The sequence below is a fragment of the Brachyhypopomus gauderio genome, chromosome 10 (genome assembly GCF_052324685.1).
Source record: "Brachyhypopomus gauderio isolate BG-103 chromosome 10, BGAUD_0.2, whole genome shotgun sequence".
In the NCBI taxonomy this organism is placed as follows: domain Eukaryota; kingdom Metazoa; phylum Chordata; class Actinopteri; order Gymnotiformes; family Hypopomidae; genus Brachyhypopomus; species Brachyhypopomus gauderio.
Genome location: NC_135220.1, coordinates 24,417,754 through 24,437,649, shown reverse-complemented (window position 1 = coordinate 24,437,649; position 19,896 = coordinate 24,417,754). Strand labels below are relative to the sequence as shown.

Genomic DNA, 19,896 nt, shown 5'->3' with positions numbered 1-19,896 from the left:
TCCTTTGGTAAAACTTGGGGAATGTATTTTGGTGTATATCCAGACTCCGACAGCTATCAGAATAAAGACAGAACGCTGTTTTCACTGCAAATTCTCATTTTGTAGCAATTTCGTAGTGAGTATAAAATGTTACAGGAGATAACTCGAGACATTTTAAATGGGTTCTCGTACTAGTAATAGGACCTTGCATCCAGCTTGGACAACACAAAGCAACAACAAGAAAACCACGCAAACAAAAACAACAACATGCTCATTGACAGAAGTACCTCGGTTTTAATTTCATGTAACAAGGTTTATCTTCCACTTTGTAATGCTTAGCAAAATGACTTCTGAAGGTTATAATAAACTGTCATAATGGATTTTTCTACTACCATTTATTAATATTTTTCCAAATATATTTATTAGCAGGTACATTTTTTTATTGTGCCTATATAAAAAGATCTGATCAAAGGTCAAAATGTTAGTATTGAAGACTATATAATTATAATTAAAGGAAAACTAAATAATTAATTAAATAATTAGTAATAATAAATGATGTACATTAATCTGATTTCAGTAGAATGAATGAAAAGTAATGTTCACTTGCTTGTGTTTTGTTTGTTTTTGTTTTTTACAGGGTTGGGGGGGGGTTTGAGGTTTAAACATCTGGGGTAGTTTTCACAATAGTACATTGTACAAAACACACAAACTGTCAGACCACCTTTAGTTACATAAGGCCATCATTTTACTGTTCTACAAAACTAACAGCAATTATGCAAATATACCACCTATGCATGCATGTTTACAGTGATTAAAATACAGAATGTGAACTAAACACACCAACACACAGAAACGGCAGTGAAGAAGTGCAACGCAAAACAAAACTCAGCCCCTCTCCTCCTCCGGTTGCCATGGAGACAGTGTCTTCACATGCCTTTGAACTGCTGCATAATGGACAGGAGGTGCTCACTGCGTTTTTGGATGCTGCTCTGCTCTTCCTTCAGCTTCTCCTGCTCATGAAGCACTTCCTCCTGGACAGAACATTCACCACTGATCACAGGCACCAGTCTATGGCGTGCTATATTAGACCAGCTAACACTGCTTTGAACCAGTACATTGCACCATTTTTGTTATCGCGATTCTTCTTCTTCTTTTGTTGACAAATGGTTGATAATTAGTTAAGTATGAGGTTCAACCACACATAGTGTGGAATAATTACTGGGGCTGAAACTTGTCTCTGCCTAGTCAGATGTTACCACATATAAATAGTAACCCTCCTGTAAAACATGGCTGCAGTGAGCACTGAGTAGCTGTTTGTGGTCACACACCCTGAGTTTACACAGCTCCTTCCGCTCCTTGTCATTCTCCTCGGCTCGAGCCCGTAACCAGGCCTCGTTCTGAACTTTGTGCCTCACCAACATTTCCTGAAGTTCCTGTTCAACAAGAACCACAAGCCCAACTTCCTTTATCCATCGCCTCAAAGAGAAGATGTCATAGACAAAATACCAAATATCTAGAATGTAAAATTTACGTTTTGAGGAAAAAAAAGCCAATCAAATGAAAACATTTGTTTAAGATAATTATAAGAAAAGTTGTTTTAATTATGCAGTTACACAGATATACACTTGAATTCAACACACCTGTGTCTGCCTTTGGTGAAATTCATTGTACGTCTCTCTTTCACATTGTAGTGCTTCTTTTGCTTGTGATAGCTCTAACCTTTCCCTATTTACAGAGAGACAAATTACAAACCCAAACAAAAAGAGTTTAATTTGCAAAAAAAAAAGAGATTAGGTTTATTTGCAGAATCTGCTGCAAGATGATAAATATTTTCTCACTGGTATTTTGGTACACAGAAAACCTTAGAAGAAAATTTTCAATTTCTCAAACTTCTCCTCACCAAATGCTGACTCATATATTCAGTCATTGAGTTCATACTCATGGAGTTCGTCAAGCATCCAGTCTATTTGTACACGATTCGGTACCTGTCTAGTTTTTGGAATTCCTCGTCTAAAATTGCAAAAGCTTTCTGGATCATGTTCATGGCCTCATCACGAATCATGGAGAAATCCCGAAAAGCTGTGGTCTAAACAATGCAAAGAACTGGTTTTAAAATATGCTCTCTTTGTCTTCATGATGTGAACACCCCCCAAACAAACATTAAGTAAACATTAAGCTCTTATTAAGTTTTATTATTTATTTATTAAGTTATTACGTTTTGTACAAATATATATATATATATACACAGTTGTGCTCAAAAGTTTACATACCCCGGCAGAATTTTTGTTTTCTTGGCCTTTTCTCAGAGAATATTAATGATAACACACAAACCTTTTTTCCACTCATGGTTAGTAGTTGGGTGAAGCCATTTATTGTCCAACCACTGTGTTTTCTCTTTTTTAATTATAATGACAACCAAACACATCCAAATGACCCTGATCAAAAGTTTACATACCCTGGTGATTTTGGCCTGATAACATGCACAGAAGGTGACACCAGGCCCGTTGACAGTCTTGCTGGGGCCCGGGACAAGAAAGATTCATGTACCCCCCCCCCCCCCCCCCAGCGCGAAAATGACGTAATCGCAGTGGCTCCGCCCGTGCGCGAGAGCCTCGCGCGCTGTCATTTCGCGAGGTCGTGCACCTCTCGAATTTTGTAACTTCGCGCGCGCCGCGCTTCAGCACTGAACAAAGTCATATTTGTAGGGTTCATACACCTTTATAATGTGGAGTTAAAGCACGTGTACGTCACTTTAAAGGTCCATTTCAATATTTTCCACCACGTTAAACTTGTTAAATATTTATACATATACTCGAAATGATTCGAAATAATTGGCTTTTTATCACATTATTTAATGGTTGTTTATTTTCAAAACGCCCAATCTTAACGTCTTCACGAGAACTGTTCAGTCAGACAGCTATTTGTTGTGAAACGAAGTAGTTACAATTTCAAGCATTTTCAAGTACTTTACCCTAAATTCCAGCACTTTTAAAACCTGGAACACAATGCAACTTTAAAATTCGTCAGGTAAATGTTTTTCCTTTCTTTTCTGCGCTCCAGATTTCTGTATTTACTTTAACTATCCACCACTGTATTTCCCGCTGTTGGGCCGATACCGGCCGGCTACAGTCGGTGCTGGATCAAACCATTTTCCAGTGGGAGGCGGGGGTGTATGCACTTAATAGAAAATATGCAGATAGGTAAAAAACATATATATTTGAACCATTGAGCTTATTATGAGTACATAATTTTATATTAATGAAAGATTTCAAGATTATTTAAAAATTATAGACTTTAAATAAAAAATAAATTGCTGGGCTCTTTGATGGGCCCCCCTGGCCCTAGGGCCCGGGACAACAGACCCGGTTGTCCCCCCCTGTCGACGGGGCTGGGTGACACAAATGGGTTTGAATGGCTACTAAAGGTAATATCCTCACCTGTGACCTGTTTGCTTGTAATCAGTGTGTGTGCATAAAAGCTGAGTGAGTTTCTGGGATCCAGACAGACTCTTGCATCTTTCATCCAGCCACTGACGTTTCTGGATTGTGAGTCATGGGGAAAGCAAAAGAATTGTCAATGGATCTACGGGAAAAGGTAGCTGAACTGTATAAAATAGGAAAGGGATACAAAAAGATATCCAAGGAATTGATAATGCCAGTCAGCAGTGTTCAAACTGTGATAAACAAATGGAAAATCAGGGGCTCTGTAAAAACCAAACCACGGTCAGGTAGACCAACAAAAATTTCAACCACAACTGCCAGGAAAATTGATCGGAATGCAAAGAAAAACCCACAAATAACATCCGCTGAAATCCAGGACTCTCTGAAAACTAGCGGTGTGGCTGTTTCAAGATGCACAGTAAGGAGGCACCTGAAGAAAAATGGTCTGCATGGTCGAGTGGCCAGAAGAAAGCCATTACTGCGCAAATTCCACAAAGTGTCTCGTCTACAATACGCCAAACAACACAGAGACAAGCCCCAAAACTTCTGGAACAATGTAATTTGGAGTGATGAGACCAAAATTGAACTTTTTGGCCACAACCATAAACGTTACATTTGGAGAGGTGTCAACAAGGCTTATGATGAAAGGAACACCATTCCTACTGTAAAGTATGGAGGTGGATCGCTGATGTTATGGGGATGTGAGCTACAAAGGCACAGGAAACTTGGTCAAAGTTCAAGGAAAGATGAATGCAGCACGTTATCAGCAAATACTGGAAGCAAATTTGCATTCATCAGCCCGGAAGCTGCGCATGGGACGCACTTGGACTTTCCAACATGACAACCATCCAAAACACAAGGTCAAGTCGACGTGTCATTGGCTACAGCAGAACAAAGTGAAGGTTCTGGAGTGGCCATCTCAGTCTCCTGACCTCAACATCATTGAGTCACTCTGGGGAGATCTCAAGCATGCAGTTCATGCAAGACAGCCCAGGAATTTACAGGAACTGGAGGCTTTTTGCCAAGAAGAATGGGCAGAGTAAAGAGCCTCATCCACAACTACCACAAAAGACTTCAAGCTGTCATTGATGTTAGAGGGGGCAATACACGGTATTAAGAACTGGGGTATGTAAACTTTTGATCAGGGTCATTTGGATGTGTTTGGTTGTCATTATAATTTAAAAACCGAAAACACAGTGGTTGGACAATAAATGGCTTCACCCAACCACTAACCATGAGTGGAAAAAAGGTTTGTGTGTTATCATTAATATTCTCTGAGAAAAGGCCAAGAAAGCAAAAATTGTGCCAGGGTATGTAAACTTTTGAGCACAACTGTATATATATATATATGGGTGTACTTAGTCTGTAAAATACTTAGGTAGGTGTATGTATCAAAAGCAACATCTACATGCATGCCAGGATCCACGGTCTTGTAAGAGAACATTCCCAGCAGAACTATTTCCGATGGCTTGTCTTCTTCCAATAGTGCGTCCTGGTGTCATCTCTTCCCCAGGTAAACAATACCACACACACACCCGACTGTAAAACAACCTGTGATTCATCGCACCAGGTCACCCTCTTCCATTGTTCTATTGGTCCATTTCTGACATTTGTGCACCCACTTTAGTCTCTCTTGGAACTGGACACAGGTCTGCACAGACACTCTCCAGACCAGTCTGCAGCCACGCAGCCCCATACGCAGCAGGGCATGATGCACTGTGAGTTCCGACACCTTTTTTTCATACCAGTGTGAACTTTTTCTGTAATTTGTGCTACAGTAGCTTCTTGTGTGTGATCGGACCAAATGGGCTAGCCTTTGGTCCACATGTGACCACCTCCATGTGACTGACCCTGTTGCCAGTTCACAACTTGTCCGTCCTTGGACCACTTTCCAATAGGTACTAAGTGGTACAAATCGAGAACACCCCACCTGTTGTTCTAGAGTTGCTCTGACCCAGGCGGCTAGCCATCACAATTTGGCCCCTGTTGAAGCAGCTCAGATTCTTTCACTTGCATGTTTGTTTTTTTCATATATATATATATATATATATATATATATATATATATATACATATATATACAGCTGAAGTCACCTGTGTTGACTCTGCTTTCTCAATCTTCATAGATAATGGAGTCTCACTCAGCTCATACTTCATGTTGGGAACCTTTGTTGGCACAAAGCTGAACAAATGCACACACATGTAATCAATTTAAATAACAGAAATAACAGTTTCTCACATGAAACTGAGAATGAAACTAGATCTGATCATTTTTGCATAAAAGAGAAGAGGCATGGGTTCGGTTCCAGTTCATGACATCATGCTACTTCCAATGACTACCATGATGTCATTAAAAGTCTGTAACCAATATATCACAGATACATCAATAGCATCAATCTACATGTAAACCACAGCTGTTTGAATTGTACGGTTTGAATTTTAAAAGGTACCTACCTGTTGCTGACACCCTGAAGCCCAAATTCAGACAGAATCTCCTTCATGACTATATAATTAATGTGGATGAAGAAATCAGTAATGTTGCCAGATATTTCTTTGGTTAGTGGGAAAAGAATACCAAAAGCCTCTTACCTGGTTGTCTCTCTGACGGGTTGATTAATTTCATTATCTTCAAGTCGTTGAATTCTTGTTCATCATTTCTCCCTCCAAACACATACATCTATAAAAGAGAAATAAACCAGCTGTATTCAGAGGTGTCCTCTGACTGCCAAGCCTGGTGGCTATTCGTTTCAGCCAGTGACGTAATTTTGGGGGGGGACTTTTTTCAAAAAGCCGGTTTTGGTCCCCCCCAGTTTTTACAGTTAAAACCAAATATTTAAATAGTGACGAATCCATGTCCCCCCCACTTTTGAAATCAAAATTACATCCATGGTTTCAGCCCTGTACAATGGAGCCTAATTAGGTTCCTGTCTTTTTCCAAAGGGGTGCACTCATTAAGTTAAATCAGGTTTTGTTCTGCCGAATTGGAATTAACACCTACGGACTCTGACGTTCTGGGTGGTGTAAGGGCCAAGTGACACTGGCCTGAGTTTAAAATGAGCTTCGCAGAGCACACTAAAACACATGTGAAAACACTTACATGACTGTGAAGAATAAACGCTGTGTGACCATAACGTCTAGCTGGGGGAATCCCCACATACAAGGGTACCTTCCATTTCATCTTTGCTGAGGAAAACAGATATGGGGGACCAAAGAAATAATTTTTGGCAACTGCTAAGATGACACTACACCCAACAAATCCCCAGAGCTTTACCAATGCTTAGCTTGTGAATTTCATTGGTTGAAGAGACAGCTCCATCAGCGCCAGTGACTCTCCCTCCAAACAAGTAAATATCCTATGTTGAACAAAGAGCAGATGTTTGCTGTCTCACTAACTTCAGCTATAAAGGGCAAATGAGAAGGAAGTTCACAGGCCTGATGTAAGCCTAATTTACTACAGTGGAATGGACCGGATTCCAGACCTTGTCATGGTGAGCTGTAAAAGACTGACCGGCACAGGAGAAAGGCCGTTCACCCTTAACATCACATTTATGCCACTTCAAGGTATCTAAAGAAGAGCACAGTGCATAGATTAAGTACATAGATTAAGGAAACATTTGATTTAGAACTGAATAAATAGCCATTGTTTGTTGATATGGACATAATTGGTGATCTATTTGCTCTACTAAATCCCTCGACCTACACTTTAATTTAGATTCTTAAGTCTTAAGTCTGTGCATCTTCTACTTTTCATATTTCACCTGTAGTTAGAATGTGAACATCTTGTTCGTAGGACCCATCCTCTCCACATCCACCAAACAAGAAGATCTGCTCATTGATGACAGCAGATGTGTGGTTATATCTACAAAAGGGATGTTCAATGTACAGTTACATGGAAGGGAACCACTGTAAAGTACAGTGAGAGAGTCCTTCACCAATCCTGAGCCAAAGTCAGGGAAAAAAGGCAGAATGGAAAATGGATGGTCCCTGGTTACATTTTCACATGAGGTCACTAAGCAAACGATATTTGCTGCCAAGGCGTCATGACAACAGCTTGCAAACACTGCATCAATGAATTGATTACCCAGTGTGTCTAGTGTTGGACTTTGCACTGCAAACTATCTAATAAATCTAATGTTAATTAAAAGGTACAGAAACAAACTCAGTAGTTGCAGATTACCTTTAACAGAAGCACTTTTAACAGTTTGGCTCAAAACCTGAACTGTGAGAACCATATCTGCAGATGTTAGGATTTTACCTTGCAGAGGGGAGGGTTCCAGTTGCCTTCAGAGGTGTCCAAATCATTGACACTACAAAAGGAAAAACATTTGGACTCAAGAACTTTGTCAACTCTAAATTCCCAAAGAATTAATACTGTATACTGTTGTATACCATACTATGACATGAGATATAAAGCATTGGGTTCAGAGTTTATATACAACTTGAATTCATATCAACCTGTGTAGCCTACCCCTGCACCTCAGTTGTCAATTTTACTGACCTGTGTTGAACATCATGAGATTATCTGTAGGTCTTCCATCCATAATTCCTCCATACACATATATATTGTCCCCTAAGTTTGCTGAGCTGTGTCTCAGAGTCTTCAATGGTATTCCACCAGTCTTCAGCTGTTCCCATCTCAGTGTCACTATCAGAAGGCCCAGTATTATAATAATTAATACATGTAAACAGTAAGATAATTGTAATGCCTACAGTCCAGATATATATGACTAAAGTATTGTTTGTCTAAATAAAATGTCATCATCAACAAAAAACAATCAGTTCAGAGTGATACAAAGAAATTTCACTTTGCATCTATGGTTTCTCTTTCAGAAAGGTGCTGAATATATAATCATGAATATAACAAAACTGGAACGAACAAAGAGGTTCAGTTAAAAAGACACATAATTTACACACTAATTTACATACTAATTTACACCTCTAGTCTTAGATGAAAATTGTATCATTTTAACAATTGATATGTTACTCGTACTGGACAACTCAGTGGATGACCAAAACCTTCATAGACACATCGCAACGAAGGCATGTTAGCTACAACACATTGGTAACCCAGTAGTTTTATGTATGAGCTCCACAGAATAGGTCTTTTAGCAGAAGTCCTACCTCAGTGCGTGGGATCCAGCTGTGTTACAGGACCCTGTTTCTGTTAGCACTGTCAAGACACAAAGCTGCTCACCAATGTCAAAACAGTAAACCCCTGGGAGACATTCTTCTGCCTGAGGATGGCTGGAACCTCCAAACAAATACAATTTTCCTTTGACAACACTGTGAAGAAGAAACAACAAGCTTAAGTTGTAACATTGTCACAAGTAAGGCATGTGTGATCGCATTTTTTGTTTGTTTGTATGTTTACCACAATGTATGCCCCTCTCGTGCTGTGGGTACATCTCCATTCTGAGGCATCATCTCCCAGGATATTCGAGTAGGAGTAACTTTTGAAAAAAAAGAAAGCAAAAGGCTAGATTAATAACTAATCAAATGTATTATTTTTTTCTCCACATTTATATAATGTCTAAATGGAATTATCAGTTGCATCTGGTCCAGGTCTCTGCCTGTCACATGCTCTACTAATCTGGTCGGCACAAGCACTCGCTCAGACTGCTAAATTCAGCTTTTATTAGGTGCACCATTTATTCTGTTGGCTTACACTTAAAGAAAGCTGTTTATTGAATAACAAGTGACTGAAGCAAGAAACTGCAGTTGCAAGGTCAGTCAGATAAGCTCATTCACAAATGTTTACCTGTAATCATGTAAAAATCGTTCAGATATATAGGCTGGACTACCTGAAGAAAATAGAAATAAATATAATTTACCAATATTACATGATATAGTTATGATTATACGTTAAAATGTGTTCAACCTATTATTTAGTAATATTTTTACATGCCTCAGACACTCCTCCAAACAAGAAAGCAATGTTTCCTGCCGTTGCAGTTGCATGACCATACCTGGATGTAAACATGGAATCATGTTAAATGCGCAGTTGTGTTTAGTGCCGCTGAAGCAAGAGGTGATCAGCTCTTGGACGAGAGTAACCTCCTGTTGATGCATTTTATACCCCAAATGAAATCTGTCACCCAAAGCACCTTGGTGGCCAAACCTTATGTCTTTGATCAGAAACTGTGAGGATAATATGGCTAACAAGATTACACCCACCAACATAGTGCATACTACATGTCAGTAGTCTGTTCAGAAGTCTAGAAATTACTTATAGCTTGTATGGTTTCTCAGACATCATGACATAGGTTACTGTAATCTGTAAAAATGGACATAATACAGAAAAAAATTCAAAGAAATAAGACTTTTCCCCACAAAAAAAAAAAAAAAAAACAAACCCTGTCATTTAAAGATATTCTCTCACCTTGGGCTGGGTGGCACTCCGTCAATTTCCTTTTCAACCCAATGTCCACTTGCTAGTGCCATTTTTGAGTATTAAGACAATACTTTTAAACTTTATTTCCTTTTTTGCTCACTGTGCTCTTTTTAAAAATGTAGTCTCAATAGTACAAAGTTAAACAAGAATGGACCATGTCATAGACGTCCCGGTGTCTCACAGGAATATATTTGTTTACAGATCACTTGTGTGTTTGTAAAATGAGAAGACCCGTTGCCCAGTGATAGTGGTAAACATGGTAAACTTCCGGTCACCTCACAAACAGGTCTATTCAGTGGAACAAGTTCTTCTACACAACTGTTTGGTTTGATCTAGCAAGGATTACCTCATAATCATTCAATGTATCAGAATCAAATTCACATGCTTGATGAACTTGCATGATGAACCAGATATATAACAATAATCCTGATCACAGATGCTAGATGCAGATATTTTCCAGTCTGCCAACGTCATCTGAAGTACACTAAAGTATAATAAGAGGGTATTATATAATAAAGTATAATATATTTGTAAATTACAAATATAATCAATCAATATATATCTTGTTTTGGGGGCTGTTTATGTTACATATTTACTTATGCAAACAAGATGTAATTATCCGTTCATCAACACAGTTTCAGGCATTTACATGGAGTAACCCTACTTTGATATGAAAAAAAAACAAAATAAAAAGTAGCTAATGTTTCTTGTTCTATATTGAGAAATTTGAGAATGGTAGAATGGGAAACAGAACATGTTGAACCTAGATCAGCTGAAGCCATTCGCTTCACAAACCTCCCACGCAGCCGTTCAACAGCCTGTCGTGTGCTGCAGTCGCACGGGTGCGCTGTCACCACTGAAAACATCTCGATTCGGTCTACCGGGGGGGGAAAAGCCGGAATTAAAAACTGTACCTCCGTTGCTACCTCATCCTTCTCGATTTACAGCCTCTGTCTAAACGATTTACCGAAGCGGTCAGAATTTTGTATTTTTAATTAGCCTGTCTGGGCTAAACAAAGAGTCATCCTGGAAGGAGCGGCAGGACCGAAGATATGCACACAGCACGGGTTTTATGTAGCTCACATAAGATGTGAAGAGATGGCCCAGGTGGGGAAAGAACCGAAACAGACCAACCGTGTCGTGCTGGTTAAGAGAATAACGATGAACGATGACAATCCGGTAAGATAATTCAGCTAACAGCTTTTTATATAATCTATTGGTCCGTAATAATGGAATATAACCAATGTTACTGATACTGACAGGGTTAATTAGTTAAGGTAGCTACCTGGCTGGCCTGTTAGCTGCATCGTCGATTCATTCAGTATTGCCGTAGTTGAGCTACTTGAAACGCTAGCTGACTAAATGATGCGTAGTCTGGACAGATTTTAAATAATAGCCATCTAGCTAAATATACAGTTGTTCTGTATATCTGTACAGATATGCGCAATGGCGAATAACCATTTAGTTACGTGAATGTTTACGGTTAATCAGTCCACAGATATCGTGGCCGGCTAGTTGTTGGCTAGCTGTTAGCTAGCTGTTAGCTAAGCAGCCCTTTCCAGTCACCATTTTGAAACTGCTCAGAATGGCAAGCTTGCATATGCCCGTAGGAACCTGTCTCTTGTAAGGTTTATTTGCATATAATGCACCGGGTTATACTCAATAAAACGTGGTCTGTTTAAAGCATCCAAAGAAGACAATTTGCGAAAGTGTACGGGGCGTTTTGATTGTGTGACGCTAGCAATAGCTTGTTAGCGGGGAACAGTATTACATAACACGGCGTTAGCCATGAGCTCACGGCCGTGTGGAGAGATGCATTTTCTCATGGACAAACATATATGAAATCACTGACTCGGTTGAACCTATTTATCGACATTAAATGCGCCGTCAGTAACTAGTTAGCTACGTTAAGATGAGCTACTACTTGGCTAGCTACACCCCACCGTGACATAGTAGCTAAACAAGTTGTCTGTTGTGCTGTTGACATTACGTTTTTTTTTCTCAGCAGGTATTCGTTGTAATCGTATCTTCCAGTCATATCACCAACGGCATGCAAAGAAATATTTTCACTTGCGTTCTTTACTTTTGACGTATCTGAGCCTTGACCATTTTAGTACGGAACCATTTTTTTAATCATTGAGCAGGGCCGTTGCAGTACCTTTACTTTGACAGTTAGAAATGTTAGGGTAGTCAGTTGTTAGACATAACACCTGGTCTCCAAACAAAAGTCACATACAGAGTAGTGCAAATGACCAATGACTTTTCATAATTGGTGTCCATGTTTTAGATGCAGCAAGGAATTGGAAAGCCCAGTGTCTACCATGCAGTTGTTGTCATCTTCCTTGAATTCTTTGCCTGGGGACTGCTTACCACTCCAATGCTTACTGTAAGTCTCACCAGCCTCATCACTTCTCTCTCATTTGAGTACAGTGTCGTTTACAGATCTCCAGCACACGTTCCTGATAAGATGTTAACACCCCCCCCCCCCCCCCCTTTTTTTTAGGTTTTACATGAAACATTCCCTCAGCACACGTTCCTGATGAACGGCCTCATTCAGGGAGTGAAGGTGAGTGTGAATTGTGCGACTTCTTTTACCTTTTGGCGGCTGTCTTTTCAGTCCCGGTTTGCTCAAGTTTGGCTGAATGTATGTGTTTTGTGTCTCCAGGGCCTGCTGTCTTTCATGAGTGCTCCATTAATTGGTGCTTTATCAGATGTCTGGGGCAGGAGATCCTTCTTGTTGGTTACAGTGTTCTTCACCTGTGCCCCCATCCCTTTGATGAGGCTCAGCCCTTGGTATGTTTCTCTCCCTCTCTCTCTCGTCTCATTTTCTACCACTCTCCATCCTCCTTTTCACCTGTTTATTTATTTATATATTCTATTAATATTTTTAATGAGGCTCTATGTTTCTCTGTCTATTATACAGTTAATGATTAACCTTGTTATGTTGACAGGTGGTACTTTGCCATGATTTCTGTGTCTGGGGCTTTCTCCGTCACTTTCTCCGTCATCTTTGCATACGTGGCGGACGTTACCGAGGAGCGTGAGAGGAGTACAGCATATGGGCTCGTAAGGACCGACTCGTCGCTCTTTAAAACGTAGACTATTTAATTGCAAGGTCAATCGACAGTATTTTAGATATTCATGTCCCTGGACATTTAGAAGAAGGATCTGATCTGTCTAGCTGGACCTGATCAAGCACAGTTTTCAGCAGGGTGTTTTTGTGTGTGTGTGTGTATTCAGTATCATTGGCTTTTCTAATTGGTTATTTGATGAGGCTGTATGTATGTGCATTGTTTTTTAACCCCTTGTCTGCTCTTTTTCTAGGTCTCCGCCACCTTTGCAGCGAGCTTGGTAACGAGCCCCGCAATCGGGGCGTACCTGTCTGACAACTATGGTGACAATCTGGTGGTCCTGGTGGCCACGCTCGTCGCCCTGGCTGACATCTGCTTCATACTGCTAGCCGTCCCCGAGTCCCTGCCAGACAAGATGAGGCTAAACACGTGGGGAGCCCCCATCTCCTGGGAGCAGGCGGACCCTTTTGCTGTAAGGACAAGCGCGTGATCTCCTAAAACCACTTTCCGGTAAAGATACCTTCCATGTCTGTTTCTCCGGAGATTGCAGCGTATTGATCTGTAATTTTGTCGCAGTCTTTGAGGAAAGTGGGCAAGGACACCACCGTGCTGCTCATCTGTATAACGGTGTTCCTGTCTTACTTGCCGGAGGCAGGCCAGTACTCCAGCTTCTTCCTCTATTTGCGACAGGTGCGTCTTAAACCTCACCCATTCGTTACCTTTGCTTATTATTGGTCTTCTCACCAAACTGAAACTCTGTGCTTCTATTAAAACAGACAGTAGAACTCAACCCACAGAGATGTACCGCATCATGTAGTGTGTGTGTATCTTTGTTAGAATGTTCTCGTAGCCTCTTTTAATATGTATTAATATATATAGCGGAACAGAAACAATTATGGGACCTTGTTTTGTGTACGTTTACCTAGGCAAAACAAAATAATTAAAAAATCATGTTGTAGGCAAGCAATGATTAATTCTTGCACAGATGACCTATGTCTCATGGAGTGTTGGCTGTGTCATTAAAAGCTTAGGTCTCATTGGCCTCAATTTAGCTGAGCATTAGGCTATTATTGTCAAAACTACCTCGTTTGGTGCAGTTCTGGCTGCGCCTGTGAGCCGACATGCAGCTCTTCTTCTCTTTCTCTCTCCACCTCACAGGTCATTAACTTCTCACCAACTACAATCGCTGTGTTCATCGGGGTGGTGGGGATCCTTTCCATCTTGGCTCAGGTAGTTAATTGAAAGAATTCTCTGCAGCATCGTGTGACATACATGGGAAGGATTTTGTGCTGCCTCATTGGGTGAGAATTCTACCCTCTAATAAGCTGGTGTGGTGTCCGAGTTGTGTCTTGTGAAAAGGATCGCAGAGAACATAACTGGTAAACTTTTTTAAACTAGTAAACTTTTGACAGACAAAGCCATTTCTACTAGCTTGTGTCTGCACATGGGCAGAAATTTGTTCAAATGACGCTACATGGTAAACACGTTTGGACACTGATGGTTAGAAGAAAACAAACATGATCAAACTTGAGTGTGAGTGATCATCCAGAGGTGCTGCTGGTCAGTCAGGCAAGGCAGGCAACTGCTTGGGGCCCCAGGCCACCAAGGGTCCCCCGAGGGCTCATACACTCATAACTACAGCAGTGCTGATGGCAATGAATGCAGGTCGGAGGGGACCCTGTGAAATTTTGTCTAGGGCCCCATCAGCCTCTTGAATTTCCACTGAATACATCTAGTTCCACACCCGTTCTCAGTCGTCATACAGCACAGTGGAACATATTAGCGTTCAAGGATATTGTATACATAATTCAATGTTTTTTCCAGCATGTAGTTTTCAGTGGCATAAGATGTAGACTGTGGAACAAATGGCAAATTTCCTTTGATTTCTGCATGGTACAGACCTTTTGATTCAGTGTTACAGAACATTTGATAGTTTAACACAGCATGGAAACGGCCTAATAGATGAGGTGGTTGTTTGTCTGCTGTCTTATTATGCAGTCAGGGCCTCAAACTACATAGAAAGTATTTATAATGTGACTTGAAATGGTGAGGATCTACATGTTTGGGTTGTGTACTGATGCTAAGGTTTGTGCTTGACCTTGACAGACACTGTTCCTAACCCTGCTAATGAGGACCATCGGCAATAAGAACACGGTCCTTTTGGGGCTGGGGTTCCAGATCCTCCAGCTGGCGTGGTATGGCCTTGGGAGCGAGTCCTGGTAAGTTGCACTCCCTGTCCGTCAGGGCCGTTGTGGTGACCCCCCCACCTCACCCCACCCATGACGGGGTGAGTGAGGGTTAGATGGTGGCGGCGTGCATTCATGGGTTTAGTTTTGACCCGTGTCTCTGTCTGCCGTTTCAGGATGATGTGGGCGGCCGGGGCCGTGGCCGCCATGTCCAGCATCACTTTCCCCGCGGTCAGCGCACTCGTGTCCCGCAGTGCCGACCCCGATCAGCAAGGTGAGGCCGCAGTGCGCTAGCTTCGCCGGTCAGGACGTTGCGCCTGCTGACCAGCTCATACTGACCAGCTTGGGCGTTTCGTTCTCTTAGGACTGGTGCAGGGAATGATCACGGGGATCCGAGGCCTCTGTAACGGACTGGGTCCGGCTCTCTACGGCTTCATCTTCTTTCTCTTCGATGTCGAGCTGAGCGGAATCGCGCCGATCCAGGCCGACTATGCTATCCCTCTTCAGATACCCAACGAGGTTAGTGGCTTGCCTGTGCCCTTTATAGAGGATACTTGAGCCAGTGTTTTAAAAGTAAATCCTTGAATTCGTGTAACAGGCTTTCATTTATTATTAGCAGAGTTAGCCCCATTAGCTTTTTTTGAGCTTCTTTGAAACATTTATGGAGCATGGGTCTTTGACCCATTTCTGTAGACATGTTGGCTTAAAATTGGGGTGATAGGGTTATTGATAGTAAATACCATGTAATCTTTTCTGGTGTTAGAGTGATGGTGGTACCCGCCTTTCATGGCTGAAGCTATCCAGTCAGTAACGCAGGCCTGCAAAATTGTTTATCAAGAGAGACGTTTTTAAGACGTGCTTAGAATTCAGATTAGCTACTTCATATCTAATGCTGTGTGCTATAATTAGCACTAAGAGTCAGCTTACGTCTACCGAATCAGTTTTCTTCAATATAGTCCTGCAGGTCCATCAGACAGCTCCATGATTTTGCTCTAGCCTAATGCATTGGGAACTGAGCTAAAGCGTGTAACCATCACGTGGGCCTTGAGGACAGGACATAGCAACTCTGCACCAAATAACCGTGGGGTGGGTGTGGCCTATGCTCATGTGACCTATCTTCTAACTCCTTCCCTTGTCTGTCCCATGTCTCGTCAGCGCGTGGTGGTGCCGGGTCCTCCCTTCTTGCTGGGTGCATGCACGGTGCTGGCAGCCTTCATCGTGGCCCTCTTCATCCCCGCGGACCAGACGCTGCCCGCTGGCGCGTGCCAGGAACGCAAACTGAGCAACGGCCTGGCTGGAGCTCACGTCAACACCCCACTGCCGGGCAGCGAGGAGGACTTTGAGCCTCTGTTGGAGGACAGTACCGTGTGACTCCCCCAGGGCCCAGAGAGTGTTAAGAAGACGAACTGGGTGACCAGTACACCCCCACCCCCCTCCACCATCCTGAACAATACTTCCACCCCTCTCAAACCTTCCTGTGGATTTATTTATTTTTAATGTTTTTTTTACATTGTTTATATTGTTTTATTGTTAATATGATGTTTCTTGCTTCAACCCTGAGTGTTTTCAACCAAAGTCTCCCCTACCTCCCTCTGGGACATTTTTTTACTCTGTTTTGCCACAGCATACCTAAATGCTTTTGATCAAGGGCTTGATGACAAGTGGAATCAGGTGCGCTGTAGACGAATTGGAGGGAAAATGTGCAGGTGGGCTTGTGGAAACCCTGATTGGCTGAACAGGGACATGAGTTTGAGAGTGTTGCTCTCATCACCGACTGCAACACTAAACCAGGTTCAATGGGCAAAGTGCAGTAAGGTGGATTGAGTTCAGATTTTGTAGCTCCTGTGGACACTATCAGTGCTCAGACCACTGTTGTGTGTGTTTTTAAATTTGTTTCACTTCTTAATAGAACTCCGGTGTTTATATGTGCATTTGTTATATTTTGGATTAAGAACCATGAGATTACCAAGATGAGTGAGAGATTATGCTGTGATGAGATGTCCGTCTTATTTACCGGAGCGTTTCTGTTGACAAGCCTTAACGTTACATATCCAGTGTACGGAACGACTGTGGACGTTTGTTTATAGCTCGTTGACGTTTTCTGGAATGCTGTCAGAGGCGCATGAGCGACATCATCGCTGACGCCCCCTCAGCATCAAGATACGACGTTATGTTACAATGCTATTTTTGCCGGTCAGACGATTGGTGCTAATAGAATTACTGAGCCTAACATAGCTACTGTGAGCGGCACGCCAGTTAAGTGTTGACGCAAGGTAAAGGCTTCTCACAAGTGTCGGTTGTTGGTTGGACTGAGTGCTAATGGAAACAAGTTTCTATGCAGTAGTCCTGGTAATTTTATGGCATTTTTGATTCAGCTTGCAAGTCGCTGTTCATTTAACCAGTTTATAACAGAACTGTTTAACGCTATATTCTTATCTCACTCCGGGCAGCTGTCCAGTTCAAAAGTTTCATGTTGTTGCTTAGACTAAGATATTTTTTTAAGCCATTGTTTTTATACTTTTGAAGGGATTTGAATAGTTGTGTGTGTGTGTGTGTGTGTGTGTGTGTGTGTGTTTCATTAACAAGGCTTTAAATGTCCATCCCTAGAAATATTCCATTGATGTGCTTCACTACCTCTTTTTCTCTGAGGTTGTTGTTCTCATGTCTGAATTTAACATTTCCTGATTATAGCCATAGTGTCCTCCTTGCCCAGGATAAATCCTTGAAATGTTGAATTTTTGAGAGAAACTATATTATATTATTACTTATGATTCCTGTATTATTTGTGTCCAGACAAATAATGGTCTTAATTGCCAGTTAAGGTTTTTGCAGCCAAATGTTTTGTTTTTTCCTTTGGGGGTTCTCTCACAAGATTTCCGTATGGATGAAGGTATATAATATGATGGCATTCCTATACTTGTCATTCCTCTTCCGAGAGCTCGCTGTGTGTTGGATTACGCTCTGAATATCATGAAGGTATGTGGTGTGTTTTTTCCAGTGCCCACACCCACTATGAGACAGTACTGTAAATGAAAGCCCCCCCCCCCCCCCCCCCCCCCCCTGTTTTTTTGGTTTAGCCCGAGCGTTGACGTACGTCTGGTGCCAGCATTCCTACAAACTTCCGTGTGTCAAAACGGCTGTCCTCCAACCGGCAGACTTTGCCGTTTTTACAAACCTGTTCTCCCTTCATTTCCTCTGGGAGCCGTTCACGGTACAAGTGTCCCGACGTGGTCTCGACCACCGCGGGACGGCAGAGCAGAACACTCGGTGACTGAACTCCCACAAGTGTTTTCTGAAGAATGCCTGCTCTGGATGACCGTCTCTATAGCAACGGTCCGCTCTATGGGCATGTGTATATATATGATCTGTAGTGCAAAGCCTGTAACAGTTATTATGGACATGTAATATAAAATGATGGTAATATTAAGTATTTCAAGATTGTATAGTATTGTACATGTATTGAGTAGTATTAATTGAATATATTAAATGTTGCTAGAAGCTGCTATATTTTTGGAACAGACTATGAAATGTTGGCCACCTGAGGGAATTATTTATTTTTTTTCCGTGAGTGTGTTTGGCAAAGATGGCTCATCTCACCAGCTCTGGTCTAATACAGCTTGACTATTTGTGTTAAGATATCTGCACTTCTCATCTTTCGAGGGGATATACAAATGTGCCTAAAGTGAAAACCATGTTCATTTTTAAATACCTAAAAAGGAGTGTAAATACTGCATACATAGAACAGCTCTTACTGCTGATAGTGTGATTTATGTACAGCAACTTCTATATTTATTGTTACGTCTTGGTGGAATATGTTAAGTAGTTATCGTTGAATAAAGAGGCTAAGGAAAGCGTATGATGTAATGCTGTGATCTGTAGTGTTTGACACTAGGGGGCACTGTGATGCTACTTTTTTTTGGTTGGCGTTAAACTGGCCTTTTTATGCTTCCATTGATGTGTTCCTTGAAATATTTCTCGCACGTCGGTCATTTTCACACCTCGGTGTAGCATACTTTATTCCCTGACATTTTCTTCGACCAACATCTGCAATTCCACACTTCCTTAATATAGTGTTTTTTTTTTTAGTGGTTTGCTTTTTTAATAAGTGGTTTGCAAATACTAACATATTTTACTTGATGTCTTGAGGCTGCAGTCAACATTCTTTCACATGATTTAAGGTGCCAGTGTCCGTGCGAAATTTTCAAATATCACCGAAGCGAAAAGTCTGGCATCTTTTGTTTGTTTGTTTTGAAAGTAATTTCTAGCAAAGTACCTGCTAAATGCGAGGGGCGGTCGATTAAACGAAAACTCTGATCCCTCAGTTTTAAAACGTTTGCTTTTGTGGAAGTTCTTAGCCGCCGATGTATGACCGCACTGACCCGACTTTACCTCTGGGGGGCGCTGCAGCTCTAGGTGAGTGGGCCTGTAGACGCCAAGCTCCAGACAGATCCAATGAGGACGCTTGTTGGTCATTTAGTGCTTGAGAAATCAGACTTCCCGAATCAGCTAAAACCCCACAACCCCACCCTTTGCCGTGGCATTTAGTGTGTGTGTGTGTGTGTGTGTGTGTGTGTGTGTGTGTGCGTGTGGGTGGGTAGGTGGTGGTGGGGATCCATCTTTCAGTCCCTCTTTAGAAAGAAAATAAAAATATTTTCTATATGTACACACACACACTGATTCAGTTCGCCTGACTGTAGGCAATATGAAAGAGCATGCTTAGTTTGTGTTGCATTCCCATGCGTGGTGCTGCACCTGTCGGGTCATACTCGTGCTGAATGTTAATACTCTGAACGTTACGCAAGAAATTATGTGCGTGGTGTTCATGCACTG

General features: G+C 41.6%; 2 protein-coding genes across 3 annotated transcripts; one reads left to right on the top strand and one right to left on the bottom strand.

Annotated features, from left to right (window-relative positions):
* Positions 1–182: 182 nt before the first annotated feature.
* LOC143526048 (kelch domain-containing protein 3) lies at positions 183–10,543 on the bottom strand. Of its 2 annotated transcripts, XM_077020626.1 has the most exons (18): positions 9,798–10,543; positions 9,320–9,384; positions 9,177–9,215; positions 8,790–8,868; positions 8,613–8,701; positions 7,917–8,063; positions 7,674–7,725; positions 7,177–7,277; positions 6,898–6,983; positions 6,690–6,771; positions 6,516–6,601; positions 6,008–6,095; positions 5,873–5,921; positions 5,513–5,600; positions 1,965–2,065; positions 1,620–1,704; positions 1,308–1,412; positions 183–1,010 (listed from the first exon to the last, which is right to left on the bottom strand). In XM_077020626.1, exons 1-18 carry the CDS (start codon positions 9,857–9,859, stop codon positions 906–908), a joined length of 1,509 nt encoding a protein of 502 aa, XP_076876741.1. In that variant the 5' UTR covers positions 9,860–10,543; the 3' UTR covers positions 183–905. The 2 variants fall into 2 exon arrangements, with proteins under 2 accessions (XP_076876741.1, XP_076876740.1); XM_077020625.1 differs by lacking the exons at positions 9,320–9,384; positions 9,798–10,543 and adding an exon at positions 9,385–9,739 and having other exon boundaries at positions 9,177–9,219.
* A 138-nt stretch (positions 10,544–10,681) lies between these two features.
* slc71a2a (solute carrier family 71 member 2a) lies at positions 10,682–18,922 on the top strand. Its single transcript, XM_077020624.1, has 12 exons — positions 10,682–10,988; positions 12,097–12,195; positions 12,313–12,375; positions 12,475–12,602; positions 12,761–12,875; positions 13,134–13,352; positions 13,457–13,570; positions 14,039–14,110; positions 14,987–15,099; positions 15,243–15,340; positions 15,431–15,585; positions 16,222–18,922. Exons 1-12 carry the CDS (start codon positions 10,908–10,910, stop codon positions 16,435–16,437), a joined length of 1,473 nt encoding a protein of 490 aa, XP_076876739.1. The 5' UTR covers positions 10,682–10,907; the 3' UTR covers positions 16,438–18,922.
* The last annotated feature ends 974 nt before the right edge of the window (positions 18,923–19,896 follow it).

What these genes read in the sequence shown, in the direction of transcription:
- slc71a2a (XM_077020624.1), top strand. Translation starts at nt 10,908, where the DNA reads ATGGCCCAGGTGGGGAAAGAACCGAAACAGACCAACCGTGTCGTGCTG. An exon ending in GGCCTTGGGAGCGAGTCCTG is followed by an intron (nt 15,100 to 15,242) that starts GTAAGTTGCACT and finishes CTGCCGTTTCAG; the next exon opens with GATGATGTGGGCGGCCGGGG. An exon ending in TGCCGACCCCGATCAGCAAG is followed by an intron (nt 15,341 to 15,430) that starts GTGAGGCCGCAG and finishes TCGTTCTCTTAG; the next exon opens with GACTGGTGCAGGGAATGATC.
- LOC143526048 (XM_077020626.1), bottom strand. Translation starts at nt 9,859, where the DNA reads ATGGCACTAGCAAGTGGACATTGGGTTGAAAAGGAAATTGACGGAGTG. An exon ending in GGAGTGCCACCCAGCCCAAG is followed by an intron (nt 9,385 to 9,797) that starts GTGAGAGAATAT and finishes GTTTACATCCAG; the next exon opens with GTATGGTCATGCAACTGCAA. An exon ending in TCTCATGATGTTCAACACAG is followed by an intron (nt 7,726 to 7,916) that starts GTCAGTAAAATT and finishes TTCCTTTTGTAG; the next exon opens with TGTCAATGATTTGGACACCT.